The 17,932-nt window shown below is 38.0% G+C and overlaps 1 protein-coding gene across 5 annotated transcripts in view; it reads right to left on the bottom strand.

Annotated features, from left to right (window-relative positions):
• Positions 1-2,056: 2,056 nt before the first annotated feature.
• DMC1 (DNA meiotic recombinase 1) overlaps positions 2,057-17,932 on the bottom strand; it is a 43,212-nt gene continuing 27,336 nt past the window's right edge. For 3 of the 5 annotated variants that reach the window (XM_043882197.1, XM_043882200.1, XM_043882198.1), the window contains 2 exons: positions 10,613-10,729; positions 4,574-4,939 (listed from right to left, as the gene is read on the bottom strand). In XM_043882197.1, the coding sequence (XP_043738132.1) occupies positions 4,870-4,939; positions 10,613-10,729 (187 nt within the window). In that variant the 3' untranslated portion in view covers positions 4,574-4,869. Of the gene's footprint in view, positions 3,001-4,573; positions 4,940-9,511; positions 9,631-10,612; positions 10,730-17,932 lie in introns of those variants that run through there. The other 2 variants (XR_006336732.1, XM_043882199.1) reach the window with 2 other exon arrangements.

Below are 17,932 nucleotides of genomic sequence, written 5' to 3'. Positions count from 1 at the left end.
ATTAATGACCTCGTTCAGTATCCAGTGTCTCAGGATAGACTACATGAATCGGGGAAGAGGTGACTAAAAGAAAAGCAAAGTGTTATTATGATGGATAAATGAAAATTGTGCAACCAAAATATGTTTGGTTGTGATAAACATTCACCATATCCAACCAAGCCTGAGTCAGGTGAAGGAGATGACTGGCTGAAACTTGGTGTCTAAGGTTCTAATCTCTCTCCTCTCCGTGAAAGATATCCCTTCTCTGAGTCTGGAGTATTGTATTCCCTATTTTTGGCTTGACCACCTTATTCTGATCTCCTAGCTTTCTGTCCTTGTTTTCCTTTGTTCTTTATTTCAAACTCTTCGTCTTCTAAATATATACTAGATTTCCCCAGATCTTGCCTTCCGTGTTTCTGACTAGCAGGCATTGAGTTCAGGTTGTATCTAGTGCATCCTGGTGTTTGACCATTAACTGTGTCTGATTCTTACCATTATTTCAATGTGTCCACCTTAAAATTTATATGTTGAAGTCCTAACCCCAATTCATCAGCATGTGACCTTATTTAGAAATAGGGTCATTGTAGATATAATTAGTTAAGCTGAGGTCTTACTGGAGTACGGTGGGCCTCTAACCCATTATGACTGGTATACTTATAAAAAGAGGAGATTTGGACAAAAAGGCAGGCACACAGGAAAAAAAACATGTGACAACGAAGGCAGAAATCAGTGTGATTCTTCTACAAGCCAAAGAATACTGAAAATTACCAGAAGCTAGGGGAGAGGCATGGAACAGATTCTCCTCACAGCCCTGAGAAGGAACCAATCTTGACCTTGGCCTTCTAGCCTGTAGAACTGTGAGACAATAATTTCTGTTGTTTAGACTTATGGTTGCTGGGGGGAAGGGACAGTTAGGGAGTTTGGGATGGTCATGCACACATTGCTGTTTTCAAACAGATAACTAACAAGGCCCTATTGTATAGCGCATGGAACTCTGCTCAATGTTATGTGGCAGCCTGGATGGGAGAGAGGTTTGGGGGAGAATGGATACATGTATATGTATGGCTGAGTCCCTTCGCTGTTCACCTGAAACCATCATAGCATTGTTAATCAGCTGTACTGCAATACAAAATACAAAGTTCAAAAACAATAATTTCTGTTGTTTAAGCCATGGAACAACAGACTGGTTCCAAATAGGAAAAGGAGTACGTCAAGGCTGTATATTGTCACCCTGCTTATTTAACTTATATACAGAGTACATCATGAGAAACGCTGGGCTGGAGGAAGCACAAGCTGGAATCAAGATTGCCGGGAGAAATATCAATAACCTCAGATATGCAGATGACACCACCCTTATGGCAGAAAGTGAAGAAGAACTAAAGAGTCTCTCGATGAAAGTGAAGGAGGAGAGTGAAAAAGTTGGCTTAAAGCTCAACATTCAGAAAATTAAGATCATGGCATCTGGTCCCATCACTTCATGACAAATAGATGGAGAAACAGTGCAAACAGTGGCTGACTTTATTTTTCTGGGCTCCAAAATCACTGCGGATGGTGATTGCGGCCATGAAATTAAAAGACGCTTGCTCCTTGGAAGGAAAGTTATGACCAACCTAGACAGCATATTAAAAAGCAGAGACATTACTTTGCCAACAAAGGTCCATCTAGTCAAGGCTATGGTTTTTCCAGTAGTCATGTATGGATGTGAGAGTTGGACTATAAAGAAAGCCGAGTGCCAAAGAATCGATGCTTTTGAACTGTCGTGTTGGAGAAGACTCTTGAGAGTCCCTTGGACTGCAAGGAGATCCAACCAGTTCATCCTAAAGGAGATCAGTCCTGAGTGTTCATTGGAGGGACTGATGTTGAAGCTGAAACTCCAAGACTTTGGCCACCTGATGTGGAGAGCTGACTCATTGGAAAAGACCCTGATGCTGGGAAAGATTGAGGGCAGGAGGAGAAGGGGATGACAGAGAATGAGATGGTTGGATGGCATCACTGACTCAGTGGACATAGGTTTGGGTGGACTCTGGGAGTTGGTGATGGACAGGGAGCCCTGGTGTGCTGTGCTTCATGGGGTCACAAAGAACCAGACACGACTGAGCAACTGAACTGAAGCCATCTAAGTTTGTGGTGCTTTATTATGGCAGCCTTAGCAAACTAATAGAAACTTACCCTCCCAGGTAAAGTCCCTAGTCTTTATTTGACACTTCTTCATTTGTATTCATGATACAAACATAATCTCCTCTCATAGGTTAAAGAACTTTGTCAAGTCACCTGTGACTCTGCCTTCTCTTCCTCTTTTTATATTCAGTCTCACACCAAATCTTCACTACCTTTTTGAACTGTTTATCCATTTCACTGCTACCACCCCAGGCCCATTCTTTATCACCTAACAATTGATTTATCATAACTGTTTCCTAAATTAGCTCCCTGATGCCAGTATTATTTCCCTTATCTGTTTTCCACATCTCTAAATTAATCTTCCAACTCTCCATGCCAACAGCCTCCAATCAGAGCGTACCTGAAGCCTTTCCTTCTTTCCTCTATAAAGCCTTCCCATTCCTCTGCCTGCCTTTGCCTCTCTACCAAAAGCAAATTAAGGTCACAGACTCTTGCTGTAGCAACTCTGAATAAATAGCCTCTGTTCTCATTTGGTGGTTTTTGCTTGTTTCCACAGAATGAATAATCTATGGAGGAAAAAGGCATGCCTTTTCTAGTGGGATGTAAGTCTAGAGCTACAAGCAGCATTTTGGCTACTTACTATGTGGGGAGAGTCTGAGAAAGAACAATAGCAGCATGAAAATGAGCAAAGCAGGAGACGGAGGCAGAGAGAAATGTTCTGATGATTCTGTTAGACATCTTGGCTTCAGCCGTGGGTGGCTACGGTCATCAGCTCTACTTGTGGACTTCTCAGTCTCTTGAGCCAATGAATTCATGTCTTCCATTTGCTAGTTTGAGTTTCTGTGGCTTGCAATCAAAATAGTCCTGACCAGTAGCATCTCTTTTTTGAGTCTCTCTCTGCCCCTGGGAATAAGAAGCCAAAGCTATTTCTACAGTCAGATGGAGGAGGAAGACTGGAAAGACTTGATACTTTGGTCACTGGTGACAAATAGAACCTGGCCTAGAAAAGTTCAGTGGGCACTGTACAATCTGCTATGCTTTCCCAAAGTTGGGCCCCAAGGTTATGGGCTTTTTATTTTTAGTGCACATTCACATGCTTAGCTACTGTTCTCTAAAGCAGGACATAGAGGAGTGGTTGGATCCAGAGAGGTTTCCAGCCTTAGCCACGTGACACATTGAAACCAGCCTTTCCCACAGAACCGTAGTCCTTGTGTTTCCACCTCTATACCAATGGGTAAATTCTTCTTTTCTGGGGGTACTCAGTTTAACCCAGGAAATTTTCCTGAATTTCAAATCTTAATAGCTTTATTTCCTGTCCTACTAAGAAAACTCTGGTCTCCTAAACAGATTAGTACATTCCCTCTCCAAGGATTGGCATACCAAGGAATCTCTTGGAAATGCTGTTTTTATCAAGTAGTAAAACCTTCCCCTCCTCAGGAAAAAAGTGTGCATTTATATTTGCACACTAAAAAAAGGCCAAAAAGTGACTTTGCAAAAATATAAAATGACTTTAACTTATGCTTATTCAGAGAAGCAGCTTCTGATTTAAAAATAATAGTAAAATTAAAAATTTCTTACTTCCCAGTACTTCACACTATAAACAATTTCTGCTTGCCAAGTTGGTCTCTGTTCCTAAATCCTAGCTTTTATACCTCTGCATATGCTATCCCACAGCTTAACTGTTCCTCCCCCGCTTCTGGAATCACACAATCCAAAGTATTTTTTAATCATTTGCTCTCTCATTCTTTCATAAACATTAGGCGTTTCTTTTAACTAGTATATACATTCTTTTGAGGGCAGGAACCATACTTCTTTTGTAGATTGTTTAGACTTAACATTCACTTGGTGAGTGAAAGATTTAATGGATAATCAGATACCTTTTGTAACAAATGGTACTTTTAGCACTTGAATTCTCATACAAGTGGATGCAACATAAGAAATTAAACCTTTCTGAGACCTATAAAGATTGTCAGTGTAAATATTATTACTGTTTTAATTTATAAGTATTTTTATTATACATACATTTTGAAAACCGGATTTTATTTTTAACACTTAGAAAAAACAATATTTTTACACATTTATAAAATTAGTATACAAAAATTTTACATTTCAATTAACCTTAGTATCTTAAAAAAGATTTTGAATTCTCTACCCAAAACTTAAAATATAAAAGTCACGCTATCTTGACCACCTAAAATTGTAAAGATTCTAATTACCTTTGCTTTTATCTTCCCAATAAGAAGTACATTTTTAAAAAATAATTTCAATTTGTCTAAAAGTCAAATGATTTAAAAATTTAGCTTAATTTAATGTTTCATTTCTGTTGCTGAAATTGTGAATGTATAGTTTGGTATCATAAATAAAAAAACTTTTTTGTGTGTGTCTTGTAAACATTCCTCCCTCCTTTGTAAGTTTATTCACTTCTGTGTTCATGGGGAAGTTGCAGGAGAAGGGGACATTTCTGAGCTCTTAGACGTTCCATCTGCTTAGTGGCTCACTTTGGAAAGCTAAAGTGAGGTAATCCCTCCCTAATTCTCAAAACGTTTATTCATTCATATACATATTTATATTCCTAAACTGACACATAATGTATAGTTATTATAAATCAGAGACTTTTAAAATAAATATGAGTTAAATCTCTTTTGCTGACTTTCCATTAGTAACACATGAAAAAAAACCAAACTCTTACTTCAAGATCTGAAATTTAAGACTGCTTTTCCATTTCTTCAGCTCCTAATAAGCACTAAGAAGCAATCTGCATCAATTCGCCACCTACTCCTTGGCATCCCCAATTCCTCCAGCAGTTATTGCGAAGGTGGCTTCATTTTCAGGCATCTCAGGGCTAACAGAATACAAGGGAACAGAAGTTTATAAAAAGCTCTATTGCTATAAATACTGTATTCATGTCACAGGCATCATATTCCTATTAGTCTGAGTCTCCTGAGACATGTGAGTTGGTACAGCTAAATGTGGATTGCAGAATTTATCTACAAGTATTATCAACTGTCACAAACATTTATAGAATAGCTTCTATATAATAACTTCTAAGGTTCTGTATGTCAAGAAAAATTACCCTAAACTTGGAAATAGGCAACAGGGATAACTGGGTGTTCTTACAGTGCACTATCAGGCATTGTGCAGAAGACCGTTAGGGGTTTACTGATTCTAAATAGTATGTACCTCATACAGCTCAATAACAAAAAAACAAACCAACTGAAAAATGGGCAGAAGCCCTAAATAGACATTTCTCCAAAGAAAGCATATAGATGGCCAATAGGCACATGAAAATATGCTCATCATCGCTAATTATCAAAGAAATGCAAATCAAAACTACACTGAGGTACCATCTCACAGTGGTCGAAATGTCCATCATTAAAAAGTCTACAAACAACAAATGCTGGAGGGGATTTGGAGAAAAGGGTACCCTCCTACATTGTTGGTGGGAATGTACATTGGTACAGCCACTATGGAAAACAGTATGGAGGTTCCTTTTTTTTTTGGAGGTTCCTTGAAAAACTAAAAACAAAGTTGCCATATGATCCTATAATCCCAATCCCAGGCATATATCCAGACAATATCATAATTCAAAAAGAGACACGCACCTCTATGTTCATAGCATTATTTATGATAGTCTAGACATGGAAACAACCCAATGTCTATTGACAAATGAATGTATGTATGTATATGTATATATATGTTTGTCGTATATATACTCACAATGGAATATTACTCACATAAAAAAATAAAATAATGCTATTTGCAGCAACATGGGTAGATTTAGAGATTATCATACTAAGCAAAATAAATCAAAAAGGGAAATACAAATAAGTACCATGATATCACTTATATGTGGAAACCAAAATAAGACACAAATGAACATACATATGAAGCAAAACAGACGCACAGATAGAGAGAACAGACTTGTGGCTACCAAGGCAGGGTGGGGAAGGGAAGGATTGAGAGTTTGGGATTAACAGACGCAAACTATTATCTCTAAAATGGATAAACAACAAAGTTCTTCCTTATAGCACAGGAACTATATTCAGTATCCTGTGATGAACTATGATGGAAATGAATATGAAAAAGAATACATATATATGTATACCAGAATCACTTTTACAGCAGAAATGAATGTAATACTGTAAATCACCTATACTTCAATAAAAATTTTAAAAAACAATAAAATAAATGGGTGTGCATCTTTCCATGACTAATGTAGGGGAAAACCGTGAAAGACTTTGAAATAAACTAAAAGATTACTGAGTAGTCAGTGGAAAAACAGGTTGCCTAACACATCCTTCCAGGTTATACAAATCTATGAGGATTCCATGGTTTTCGTTGTCTTTGAGCTATTTTACAACTCCATGAGCTGCGGAAAATGGTAAGTAATACAAATTGTTCTTGTCCACAGAAATGTAAATTATGTGAAGAGGAATGCAATTGATTATTGTCCTATGGATACTGACCCATTCTTATCAATTTAGAATTCATTTCAGCATTACTTATATGACTACATCTGTGTGTTAATTTGATTTTTCCTTTGATCTGGTTATAAAATCTTACTGGTTCCTGAGTTAAATATGATCTTTGACATTTTATATGATTTACAAGCTCTTTATTTTTTTACCCCTCATTACATGCTCTTTTAAATTTTACATTTTATTTTACAACTCTATAGGAGTAGAGATTTATTTGTAGAAAACCGATAGCAGTGCAAATTATTCTTATGATGCCAGTCTATAACAATGGAAATGAATTTCACTGTGTAGAGAAACAATAGGTTTCTCTCCAGTAGAAAAGGCAACTTCAAATGTTATAACTTATTGCCTGGTCGGATATTAACCAGTTTTGCATCTATTAGCAAATTTATTTCTTCATTGAATTGACCAACTACATAAATCTCTGTTCCTCAAATTATCCTTTAAATCAGTGGTTTCTTCATTAATTGAGATGAAGAAAATCTTTAACACATGTCCATCTTACGTTGATTTACACAAAGTGATGTTTTTAATTTTTTTAACTCTTTGAAAATCAGACTTTAGCAAGTACTAGACCCCACAGAATTTATAAAATTGAGACAGCCTTTACTCTCAAGATGGAGAAGGAAATGGCAATCCACTCTAGTATTCCTGCCTGGAGAATCCCAAGGACAAAGGAGCCTGGCAGGCTACAGTCCATGGGGTCGCAAAGAGTTGGACATGACTGAAGTGACTTAGAATGGATGTATGCATTACTCTCAAGAAGCCTAAAAGGTGAACTATGACATAACAAATATGCAAAGTAAGCTAAGTCCCTTGAAGTCAGTATATGTTATAGACTCTAAGGAAAGAAGAAGTTATGCAGGCTAGGTAACTCAGGAAAGGTTTCATAGATTATAAAGGACTTCATAGAGGCCTGTGAAGCAGAAATGGGGGTATTCCATTTCTAGCATGAATTAAGAATAGGGCCATTCATGTAGTGCTCTGTAAAGGAAGTGTAGAGATGGGTTTTTATTCTGACTCAAGATGGGGAGCCATTGGGAGGGTTTTAAACAGAGGATAGATATGACCTGATTTGGTGTTATAAAGGATCATTCTGGTGTCTATGTTTAAAATAGACTTTAGAGGGGCAATGGTAACCTAACTACCTGGGACCTTGGTTTTCTCATGTGTTGTTATTGTTGTTTAGTCTCTGTGTCAAACTCTTTTGGGAATCCATGGACTATAGCTAGCCAGGCTTCTCTGTCCATGGTCTTTCACAGGCAAGAATATTGGGAGTGGGTTGCCATTTCCTTCTCCAGGGGACCTTCCCAACCCAGGGATCAAACCTGTGTCTCCTGCACTGGCAGGCTGGTTCTTTACCAGTGAGCTATAAGGGAAGCCCTTCCTCATGTGTAAATGTGGATAATAATCTCCATTTGGCACAAGGCCTACCACATAGAACCCACTCAGTAAGTGTTAGCTAGCATTGCTATCATTTTTAGCTTCATGATCTTCTCTATCAAAATGTTTTTTCTAAAGTCAAGGAGAATTCTTCGTGAGAAATCTTTAGGAACCATAAAAAAGGAAGTACAAGCTGTACAGAAAACTATTTTGACATTTTAAGTTCTGATCTGGTTTTGCTATTTTTACTCAAATTTATGGATATTTGACATAATTAACTTCTATGGTAATTTTAATTATCCTTTGTTGAGTCTGCAGAACCCGAGTGTTCTCTTAGGACTGTAAAAACTGCAGGGGTTATTTGTTCCTAAAAGTTTAGAAGACTTGATTAAATATACAAATGACTGAACATGTAGACGGAGTTCATTCATCTGTTAATTCAACAAATAGTTACTGAGCTCTTACTAGATGCCAAGTACCATGCTAAGCTCTTGGGACATTAGTGAACCAGACTCAATCATTGTAGTGAAGGCAACGTACATGTAATGGGCTGATTACAATTCAGAGTGAAAAATGCTTGGGAAAGTTCTAAGCACAGCAATCTGTCCAAGATATAGACCAAGAAATTTTAGTAAAAAGATGAAACAATCCTACTCTCTACTTAATTCAACAAAGTTCATTTGTAACAAATTTCTAGAGATTGCTGAAACTCCACAAAACATGACACTTGCATATGTATCATACTCTACGAGTACCAGTGATGAAAAGTGATGAAATGGTCTGAATAAAAAACAGATAGAGGGACTTCCCTGGTGGTAGAGTGGATAAAAATCCACCTGCCAATACAGGGGACAAGAGTTCAATCCCTGGTCTGGGAATATTCATGCCACAGAGCAACTAAGCCTGTGCACCACAACTTCTGAGCCCATGCTCTAGGGCCTATGAACCGCAACTCCTGAAGCCCGAGCGCCCTACAGGCTGTGCTCCACTACAAGGGAGGACACCAAAATGAGAAGCCAGAGAACCATAACGAAGAGTGGCCCCTGCTTGCTCCAACTAGAGAAAGCCCGTGTGCAGCCAAAAAAAAAAAAAAAACCACCCAGATAGGGGAACTGATTATTTAATATTTATAATTACAATACATAATAAGCACTGTGATTCATAGCCAAAACCACATTAAGAGCTCATGTGATTTCTTTTGGCTGATTTTCTTCCTCACTAGGGTTAAGAGTTATTACAGATCTTTACCTTGTTGCCCAAGACTGGCTCATCAGTCAGTCACAAATATTGGCCTCTGTTCTGTCTGAGGCACTAAGAACACAGGCCTCCCTGTCCATCCCACTCCCGGAGTCCACCCAAACCCATGTCCATCGAGTCGGTGATGCCATCCAGCCATCTCATCCTCTGTCATCCCCTTCTCCTCCTGCCCCCAATCCCTCCCAGCATCAGGGTCCTTTCCAATGAGTCAACTCTTCGCATGAGGTGGCCAAAGTATTGGAGTTTCAGCTTCAGCGTCAGTCCTTCCAATGAACACTCAGGACTGATCTCCTTTAGAATGGACTGGTTGGATCTCCTTGCAGTCCAAGGGACTCTCCAACACGACAGTTCAAAAGCATCAATTTTTCGGCACTCAGCTTTCTTCACAGTCCATACATGCTACATACTTGCAAATCTTGAAAAGTTCCATAAAAATCTTTAGTCCTAGCCCCATGCCAGGCTCTTGTTTTGCAGTTCATCTCTAAATGGCCAAGATATTAGCTTTCTCACTCTAAAGATTGTTTTCTTACTCTCTGTTTATTGGCTTCAGGGGATCAAGGAGCTCTCTCAGGTCAGAGAGGGGCAAGAGCTGGAGCTGGAATCCTGAAGCCCAGCAACCCTACCAGCTGGGCGACAGCATCCTAGGTGTTGAAGCCCAGCTCCAACCGCACCCCCATGCCCACCAGCCTCAGGTCTGAAACAAGTGCTCAGAACGAAGGGCTGCTTCTTCCAGCTCAGCCTTTCCAGACCCAGTCAAAGGTATTTCTACTGAGGAACAGTTGCAGGAAGGGTAAAGGTCCCCTCCCCGCCAACCCTTCAGAGATAACACAACAGATAGGCAAAAATGGGGGAGGTCCACAGAGAAGGGTCAGCAGTGCTCAGGAAGGGGTGAGCAATGCCCCCTCAATTCAAATCGCTTTAGGTTTACTACTGGTAAAATCTAAGCTTATAACTATTAATTAAATAAGTAAGTACTGTGAAAGAATATACGGTGTAACATAGAGTATTAGCCTAGACTGTAAGGGTCAGGGAAATGTTCCTTGAGGAAGCGCTGTTTAAATTGAAACCAGAAAAGAAAACTAGTAGAAAGAAGAACATCCCTATAACATGCTGTACTTTTCCTGCATTTACCTCACTTAAAGTGAAAATCAGTTATTTCATTATCTAGCTTTACTGTAACATTTGGAAGGTCAGGGACCAAGCCTATTTGTCAACAAAATCCCCGAATCCCTAGAACCTAGCACATATTAGGGACTTTCCAATGCATTTAATACTTTTTGAGAAGGAAATTCAAGCATGTAGGGTCTGCCCTTGGAATAATTATAGCCTCTCGGGAGAAGTAATTCTACGTAACATCATATGCACAAGAATCTGATTAAGAATAAAAAAATACTTACCTGTCATAAATCTTGGCAATTCTCAGCTCTCCTCTTCCTTTTCGCAAACTTATTCTTGTTGTTGAAGCATGAGCCAGAATGTGTCCCCCAATGGGTTTTTTGGGGTCTGCTTGAAAACTGAATTAACAGAACACTTTTCAGGTTTCATCATATGGACTATATACAAAAATACCTGCAATTACAAGGCAACTTTTCTATGGAGAATGGCAAGGGATAAATAAGAAATAAGAAATTCCCAACCCTTCTGCATGATGCTCTGATGTAAATGAGAGCAGATTGAGAACCTCTTTCTTGCTCATTAACTGTACACTGGAAGCCTTCAATGTTGTACGGTTCTGAATTTGAGAAGAGTTTCAGAAATATATTTACTGACATCATCTAAACTTTATTCTAAAGTAGGAGACAGGAAAGGTAAGCTCTTACTATGATCATATGGAATCAAAAATAAATTATGATTACAAGGTCATTACAAATACTGACACTCTTGAGAGATAGATACACTTACTAGGGGATGAACACTCATTTCCAAAGAGAGATGATTTTGAATTAACTAAATGGGAAATAAATGCTACGATCTGCAAAAGTGCTAAGAAATCACACAGGAAAGATAACATGGGGATAAAATGTCCTAAAAATAACTCATAATGTAAGAGGTTATACTTAATTAAAACAAAGTACAACACAGCACAATAAATAGCCTTAGCTCTAGAGAATATCAAACCAATTCAAATTTTACTTGTTCCATCAAAGTGTTCAGGTTTCTGTGTAGAATTTCATGGGGAATTTATGGCTCTTGACTTTTCTTGTAAGTTACCAACACTTTAATAATTTAATAAAAGATATAAACTCTTCCCCAGAAAAATGCACAAATGTACACATACAAAAATTTTCATGTAAGTTTAGGTGATTCATAGTTCCTTCCTGCTCTGGTGTGGACAGGTATTAACAATAACAGTAACAACCAAGATTTATTGAGTCCTTACTATGTGGCAGACACTCTTCTAGCTCATCTAATTATTTCCCTTTGCTGGGATTCCATATTTAGTAAATAATTTTGGATTAAAATTTGGATTCTGCCTACAGAGTACAAGGTCTGTAGGTCTGCCCACAAAGAGAGAACACCCTGGTCATAAGAACCTCAAATGAAGTTACATATTTCTTTATCAGTAAACTGGCCCTCTGATCTTTCACTGAGTCTCATAAGTTTGATTAATGTGAATCTGCCCCTAAGAAATGGATTTGTTCTCAGTGGATGACCAAATCAATACTCTGTAAGGGTAAGGGCCCTGAACTCTGGTCAATTCAACAGGGTGATTGACACATCCTTCCAAAGCTTATCAAATGACAGCATGCGAACCTTTCCCCTGGCATATACAGCTTTAATATTCTATGTGGCATAAGAGATTTAGAGTTAGTTCAAATTTTGGCTTACCAGATAGCCATATGACCTCAGGAAACTTGTTATTCATTCTCAATGTCTGTTTCTTGATTTTAAATGGAGAATAATAACTGTACATAACTGGTACAGTAGTTGTAAGAATAAAATGAAATAATTTAGATAAGGCAGTAACCCAGTAACTGAAATTATTATCTGCTTTCCTAATCCTGACACTCTATCTATGTTACCTTGGGCTAATTATTTACCTTTATGAATCTGTTTCTTCAACTGTAAAATGGGAACCAAAAAAGCCTCTTACTTTTTAGTGCAGTTGTGAAGAGTCAAGACATATTCAAGACTCAAGACAACTCATGAGGAGCCTACTACATGCCAGGAACAGTGCCAGATCATTTATAAAGCATTAATTCTACATTTCCAGTGATCTTGGCACGCAAAAGACACTCAGTAAATGGAGACTATTATTATTTTTTTTTAAATTTTTTTATTAGTTGGAGGCTAATTACTTCACAACATTTCAGTGGGTTTTGTCATACATTGATATGAATCAGCCATAGATTTACACTTATTCCCCATCCCGATCCCCCCTCCCATCTCCCCCTCCACCCGACTCCTCTGGGTCTTCCCAGTGCACCAGGCCGGAGCACTTGTCTCATGCATCCCACCTGGGCCGGTGATCTGTTTCACCATAGATAGTATACATGCTGTTCTTTTGAAACATCCCACCCTCACCCTCTCCCACAGAGTTCACAAGTCTGTTCTGTATCTCTGTGTCTCCTTTTCTGTTTTGCATATAGGGTTATCGTTACCATCTTTCTAAATTCCATATATATGTGTTAGTATGCTGTAATGTTCTTTATCTTTCTGGCTTACTTCACTCTGTATAAGGGGCTCCAGTTTCATCCATCTCATTAGGACTGGTTCAAATGAATTCTTTTTGACGGCTGAGTAAAATTCCATGGTGTATATGTACCACAGCTTCCTTATCCATTCATCTGCTGATGGGCATCTAGGTTGCTTCCATGTCCTGGCTATTATAAACAGTGCTGCGATGAACATTGGGGTGCACGTGTCTCTTTCAGATCTGGTTTCCTCAGTGTGTATGCCCAGAAGTGGTATTGCTGGGTCATATGGCAGTTCTATTTCCAGTTTTTTAAGGAATCTCCACACTGTTTTCCATAGTGGCTGTACTAGTTTGCATTCCCACCAACAGTGTAAGAGGGTTCCCTTTTCTCCACAGCCTCTCCAGCATTTATTGCTTGTAGACTTTTGGATAGCAGCCATCCTGACTGGTGTGTAATGGTACCTCATTGTGGTTTTGATTTGCATTTCTCTAATAATGAGTGATGTTGAGCACCTTTTCATGTGTTTGTTAGCCATCTGTATGTCTTCTTTGGAGAAATGTCTGTTTAGTTCTCTGGCCCATTTTTTGATTGGGTCATTTATTTTTCTGGAATTGAGCTGCAGGAGTTGCTTGTATATTTTTGAGATTAATCCTTTGTCTGTTTCTTCATTTGCTATTATTTTCTCCCAATCTGACGGCTGTCTTTTCACCTTACTTATAGTTTCTTTTGTAGTGCAAAAGCTTTTAAGTTTCATTAGATCCCATTTGTTTAGTTTTGCTTTTATTTCTAATATTCTGGGAGGTGGGTCATAGAGGATCTTGCTGTGATTTATGTCGGAGAGTGTTTTGCCTATGTTCTCCTGTAGGAGTTTTATAGTTTCTGGTCTTACATTTAGATCTTTAATCCATTTTGAGTTTATTTTTGTGTATGGTGTTAGAAAGTGTTCTAGTTTCATTCTTTTGCAAGTGGTTGACCAGTTTTCCCAGCACCACTTGTTAAAGAGGTTGTCTTTTTTCCATTGTATATCCTTGCCTCCTTTGTCAAAGATAAGGTGTCCATAGGTTCGTGGATTTATCTCTGGGCTTTCTATTCTGTTCCATTGATCTATATTTCTGTCTTTGTGCCAGTACCACACTGTCTTGATGACTGTGGCTTTGTAGTAGAGTCTGAAGTCAGGCAGGTTGATTCCTCCAGTTCCATTCTTCTTTTTCAAGATTACTTTGGCTATTCGAGGTTTTTTGTATTTCCATACAAATTGTGAAATTCTTTGGTCTAGTTCTGTGAAAAATACCGTTGGTAGCTTGATAGGGATTGCATTGAATCTATAGATTGCTTTGGGTAGAATAGCCATTTTGACAATATTGATTCTTCCAATCCATGAACACGGTATGTTTCTCCATCTGTTTGTGTCCTCTTTGATTTCCTTCATCAGTGTTTTATAGTTTTCTATGTATAGGTCTTTTGTTTCTTTAGGTAGATATACTCCTAAGTATTTTATTCTTTTTGTTGCAATGGTGAATGGTATTGTTTCCTTAATTTCTCTTTCTGTTTTTTCATTGTTAGTATATAGGAATGCAAGGGATTTCTGTGTGTTAATTTTATATCCTGCAACTTTACTATATTCATTGATTAGTTCTAGTAATTTTCTGGTAGAGTCTTTAGGGTTTTCTATATAGAGGATCATGTCATCTGCAAACAGTGAGAGTTTCACTTCTTCTTTTCCTATCTGGATTCCTTTTACTTCTTTTTCTGCTCTGATTGCTGTGGCCAAAACTTCCAACACTGTGTTGAACAGTAGTGGTGAGAGTGGGCACCCTTGTCTTGTTCCTGATTTCAGGGGAAATGCTTTCAATTTTTCACCATTGAGGGTGATGCTTGCTGTGGGTTTGTCATATATAGCTTTTATTATGTTGAGGTATGTTCCTTCTATTCCTGCTTTTTGGAGAGTTTTAATCATAAATGAGTGTTGAATTTTGTCAAAGGCTTTCTCTGCATCTATTGAGATAATCATATGGTTTTTATCTTTCAATTTGTTAATGTGGTGTATTACATTGATTGATTTGCGGATATTGAAGAATCCTTGCATTCCTGGGATAAAGCCCACTTGGTCGTGGTGTATGATTTTTTTAATATGTTGTTGGATTCTGTTTGCTAGAATTTTGTTAAGGATTTTTGCATCTATGTTCATCAGTGATATTGGCCTGTAGTTTTCTTTTTTTGTGGCATCTTTGTCAGGTTTTGGAATTAGGGTGATGGTGGCCTCATAGATTGAGTTTGGAAGTTTACCTTCTTCTGCAATTTTCTGGAAGAGTTTGAGTAAGGTAGGTGTTAGCTCTTCTCTAAATTTTTGGTAGAATTCAGCTGTGAAGCCATCTGGTCCTGGGCTTTTGTTTGCTGGAAGATTTTTGATTACAGTTTCGATTTCCTTGCCTGTGATGGGTCTGTTAAGATCTTCTATTTCTTCCTGGTTCAGTTTTGGAAAGTTATACTTTTCTAAGAATTTGTCCATTTCATCCAAGTTGTCCATTTTATTGGCATAGAGCTGCTGGTAGTAGTCTCTTATGATCCTTTGTATTTCAGTGTTGTCTGTTGTGATCTCTCCATTTTCATTTCTAATTTTGTTAATTTGGTTCTTCTCTCTTTGTTTCTTAATGAGTCTTGCTAATGGTTTGTCAATTTTGTTTATTTTTCCAAAAAACCAGCTTTTAGCTTTGTTGATTTTTGCTATGGTCTCTTTAGTTTCTATTGCATTTATTTCTGCCTTAATTTTTAAGATTTCTTTCCTTCTGCTAACCCTGGGGTTCTTCATTTCTTCCTTCTCTAATTGCTTTAGGTGTAGAGTTAGGTTATTTATTTGGCTTTTTTCTTGTTTCTTGATGTAAGCCTGTAATGCTATGAACCTTCCCCTTAGCACTGCTTTTACAGTGTCCCATAGGTTTTGGGTTGTTGTGTTTTCATTTTCATTCATTTCTATACATATTTTGATTTCTTCTATGATTTGTTGGTTATTCAGAAGCGTGTTATTTAGCCTCCAGGTGTTTGAATTTTTAACAATTTTTTTCCTGTAATTGAGATCTAATCTTACTGCACTGTGGTCAGAAAAGATGACTGGAATGATTTCAATTTTTTTGAATTTTCCAAGACTAGATTTATGGCCCAGGATGTGATCTATTCTGGAGAAGGTTCCGTGTGCACTTGAGAAAAAGGTGAAGTTGCTTGTTTTGGGGTGAAATGTCCTATAGATATCAATTAGGTCTAGCTGGTCCATTGTGTCATTTAAAGTTTGTGTTTCCTTGTTAATTTTCTGTTTAGTTGATCTATCCATAGTTGTGAGTGGGGTATTAAAGTCTCCCACTATTATTGTGTTACTATTAATTTCCTCTTTCATACTCGTTAGTGTTTGCCGTACATATTGCGGTGCTCCTATGTTGGGTGCATATATATTTATAATTGTTATATCTTCTTCTTGGATTGATCCTTTGATCATTATGTAGTGTCCTTCTTTGTCTCTTTTCACAGCTTTTATTTGAAAGTCTATTTTATCTGATATGAGTATTGCGACTCCTGCTTTCTTTTGGTCTCCATTTGCATGAAATATTTTTTTCCAGCCCTTCACTTTTAGTCTGTATGTGTCTCTTGTTTTGAGGTGGGTCTCTTGTAGACAGCATATATGGGGGTCTTGTTTTTGTATCCATTCAGCCAATCTTTGTCTTTTGGTTGGGGCATTCAACCCATTTACATTTAAGGTAATTATTGATAGGTGTGGTCCCGTTGCCATTTACTTTGTTGTTTTGGGTTCACGTTTATACAACCTTTCTGCATTTCCTGTCTAGAGAAGATCCTTTAGCATTTGTTGAAGAGCTGGTTTGGTGGTGCTGAATTCTCTCAGCTTTTGCTTATCTGTAAAGCTTTTGAGTTCTCCTTCATATCTGAATGAGATCCTTGCTGGATACAGTAATCTAGGTTGTAGGTTATTCTCTTTCATTACTTTCAGGACGTCCTGCCATTCCCTTCTGGCCTGGAGGGTTTCTATTGATAGGTCAGCTGTTATCCTTATGGGAATCCCTTTGTGTGTTGTTGTTTTTCCCTTGCTGCTTTTAATATTTGTTCTTTGTGTTTGATCTTTGTTAGTTTGATTAATATGTGTCTTGGGGTGTTTCGCCTTGGGTTTATCCTGTTTGGGACTCTCTGGGTTTCTTGGACTTGAGTGGCTATTTCCTTCCCCATTTTAGGGAAGTTTTCAGCTATTATCTCCTCGAGTATTTTCTCATGGCCTTTCTTTTTGTCTTCTTCTTCTGGAACTCCTATGATTCGAATGTTGGGGCGTTTCACAGTGTCCCAGAGGTCCCTGAGGTTGTCCTCATTTCTTTTGATCCTTTTTTCTTTTTTCCTCTCTGCTTCATTTATTTCCACCATTTTATCTTCTACCTCACTTATCCTATCTTCTGCCTCCGTTATTCTACTCTTGGTTCCCTCCAAAGTGTTTTTGATCTCATTCATTGCATTGTTCATTTTTAATTGACTCTTTTTTATTTCTTCTAGGTCTTTATTAAACAATTCTTGTATCTTTTCAATCTTTGTCTCCAGGCTATTTATCTGTAACTGCATTTTGTTTTCAAGATTTTGGATCATTTTTATTATCATTATTCTAAATTCTTTTTCAGGTAGATTCCCTATCTCCTCCTCTTTTGTTTGACTTGGTGGGCATTTTTCATGTTCCTTTACCTGTTGGGTATTTCTTTGCCTTTTCATCTTGTTTAGATTGCTGTGTCTGGAGTGGACTTTCTGTATTCTGGAGGTCTGTGGTTCCTTTTTATTGTGGAGGATTTACCCAGTGGGTGGGGTTAGACGATTGGCTTGTCAAGGTTTCCCGGTTAGGGAAGCTTGCGTCAGTGTACTGGTGCGTGGAACTTGATTTCTTCTTTTTGGAGAGCAATGGAGTGCCCAGTAATGAGTTTTGAGATGGGTCTATGTGTTAGGTGTCACCTTGGGCAGCCTGTATGTTGACATTCGGGGCTATGTTCCTGTGTTGCTGGAGAATTTGCGTGGTATGTCTTGCTCTAAAACTTACTGGCTCTT

Source organism: Cervus elaphus, chromosome 22 (assembly GCF_910594005.1).
Source record: "Cervus elaphus chromosome 22, mCerEla1.1, whole genome shotgun sequence".
NCBI lineage: Eukaryota > Metazoa > Chordata > Mammalia > Artiodactyla > Cervidae > Cervus > Cervus elaphus.
Note: the sequence above shows the minus strand (reverse complement) of the source record. Positions and strands in the feature narration are given on the sequence as shown.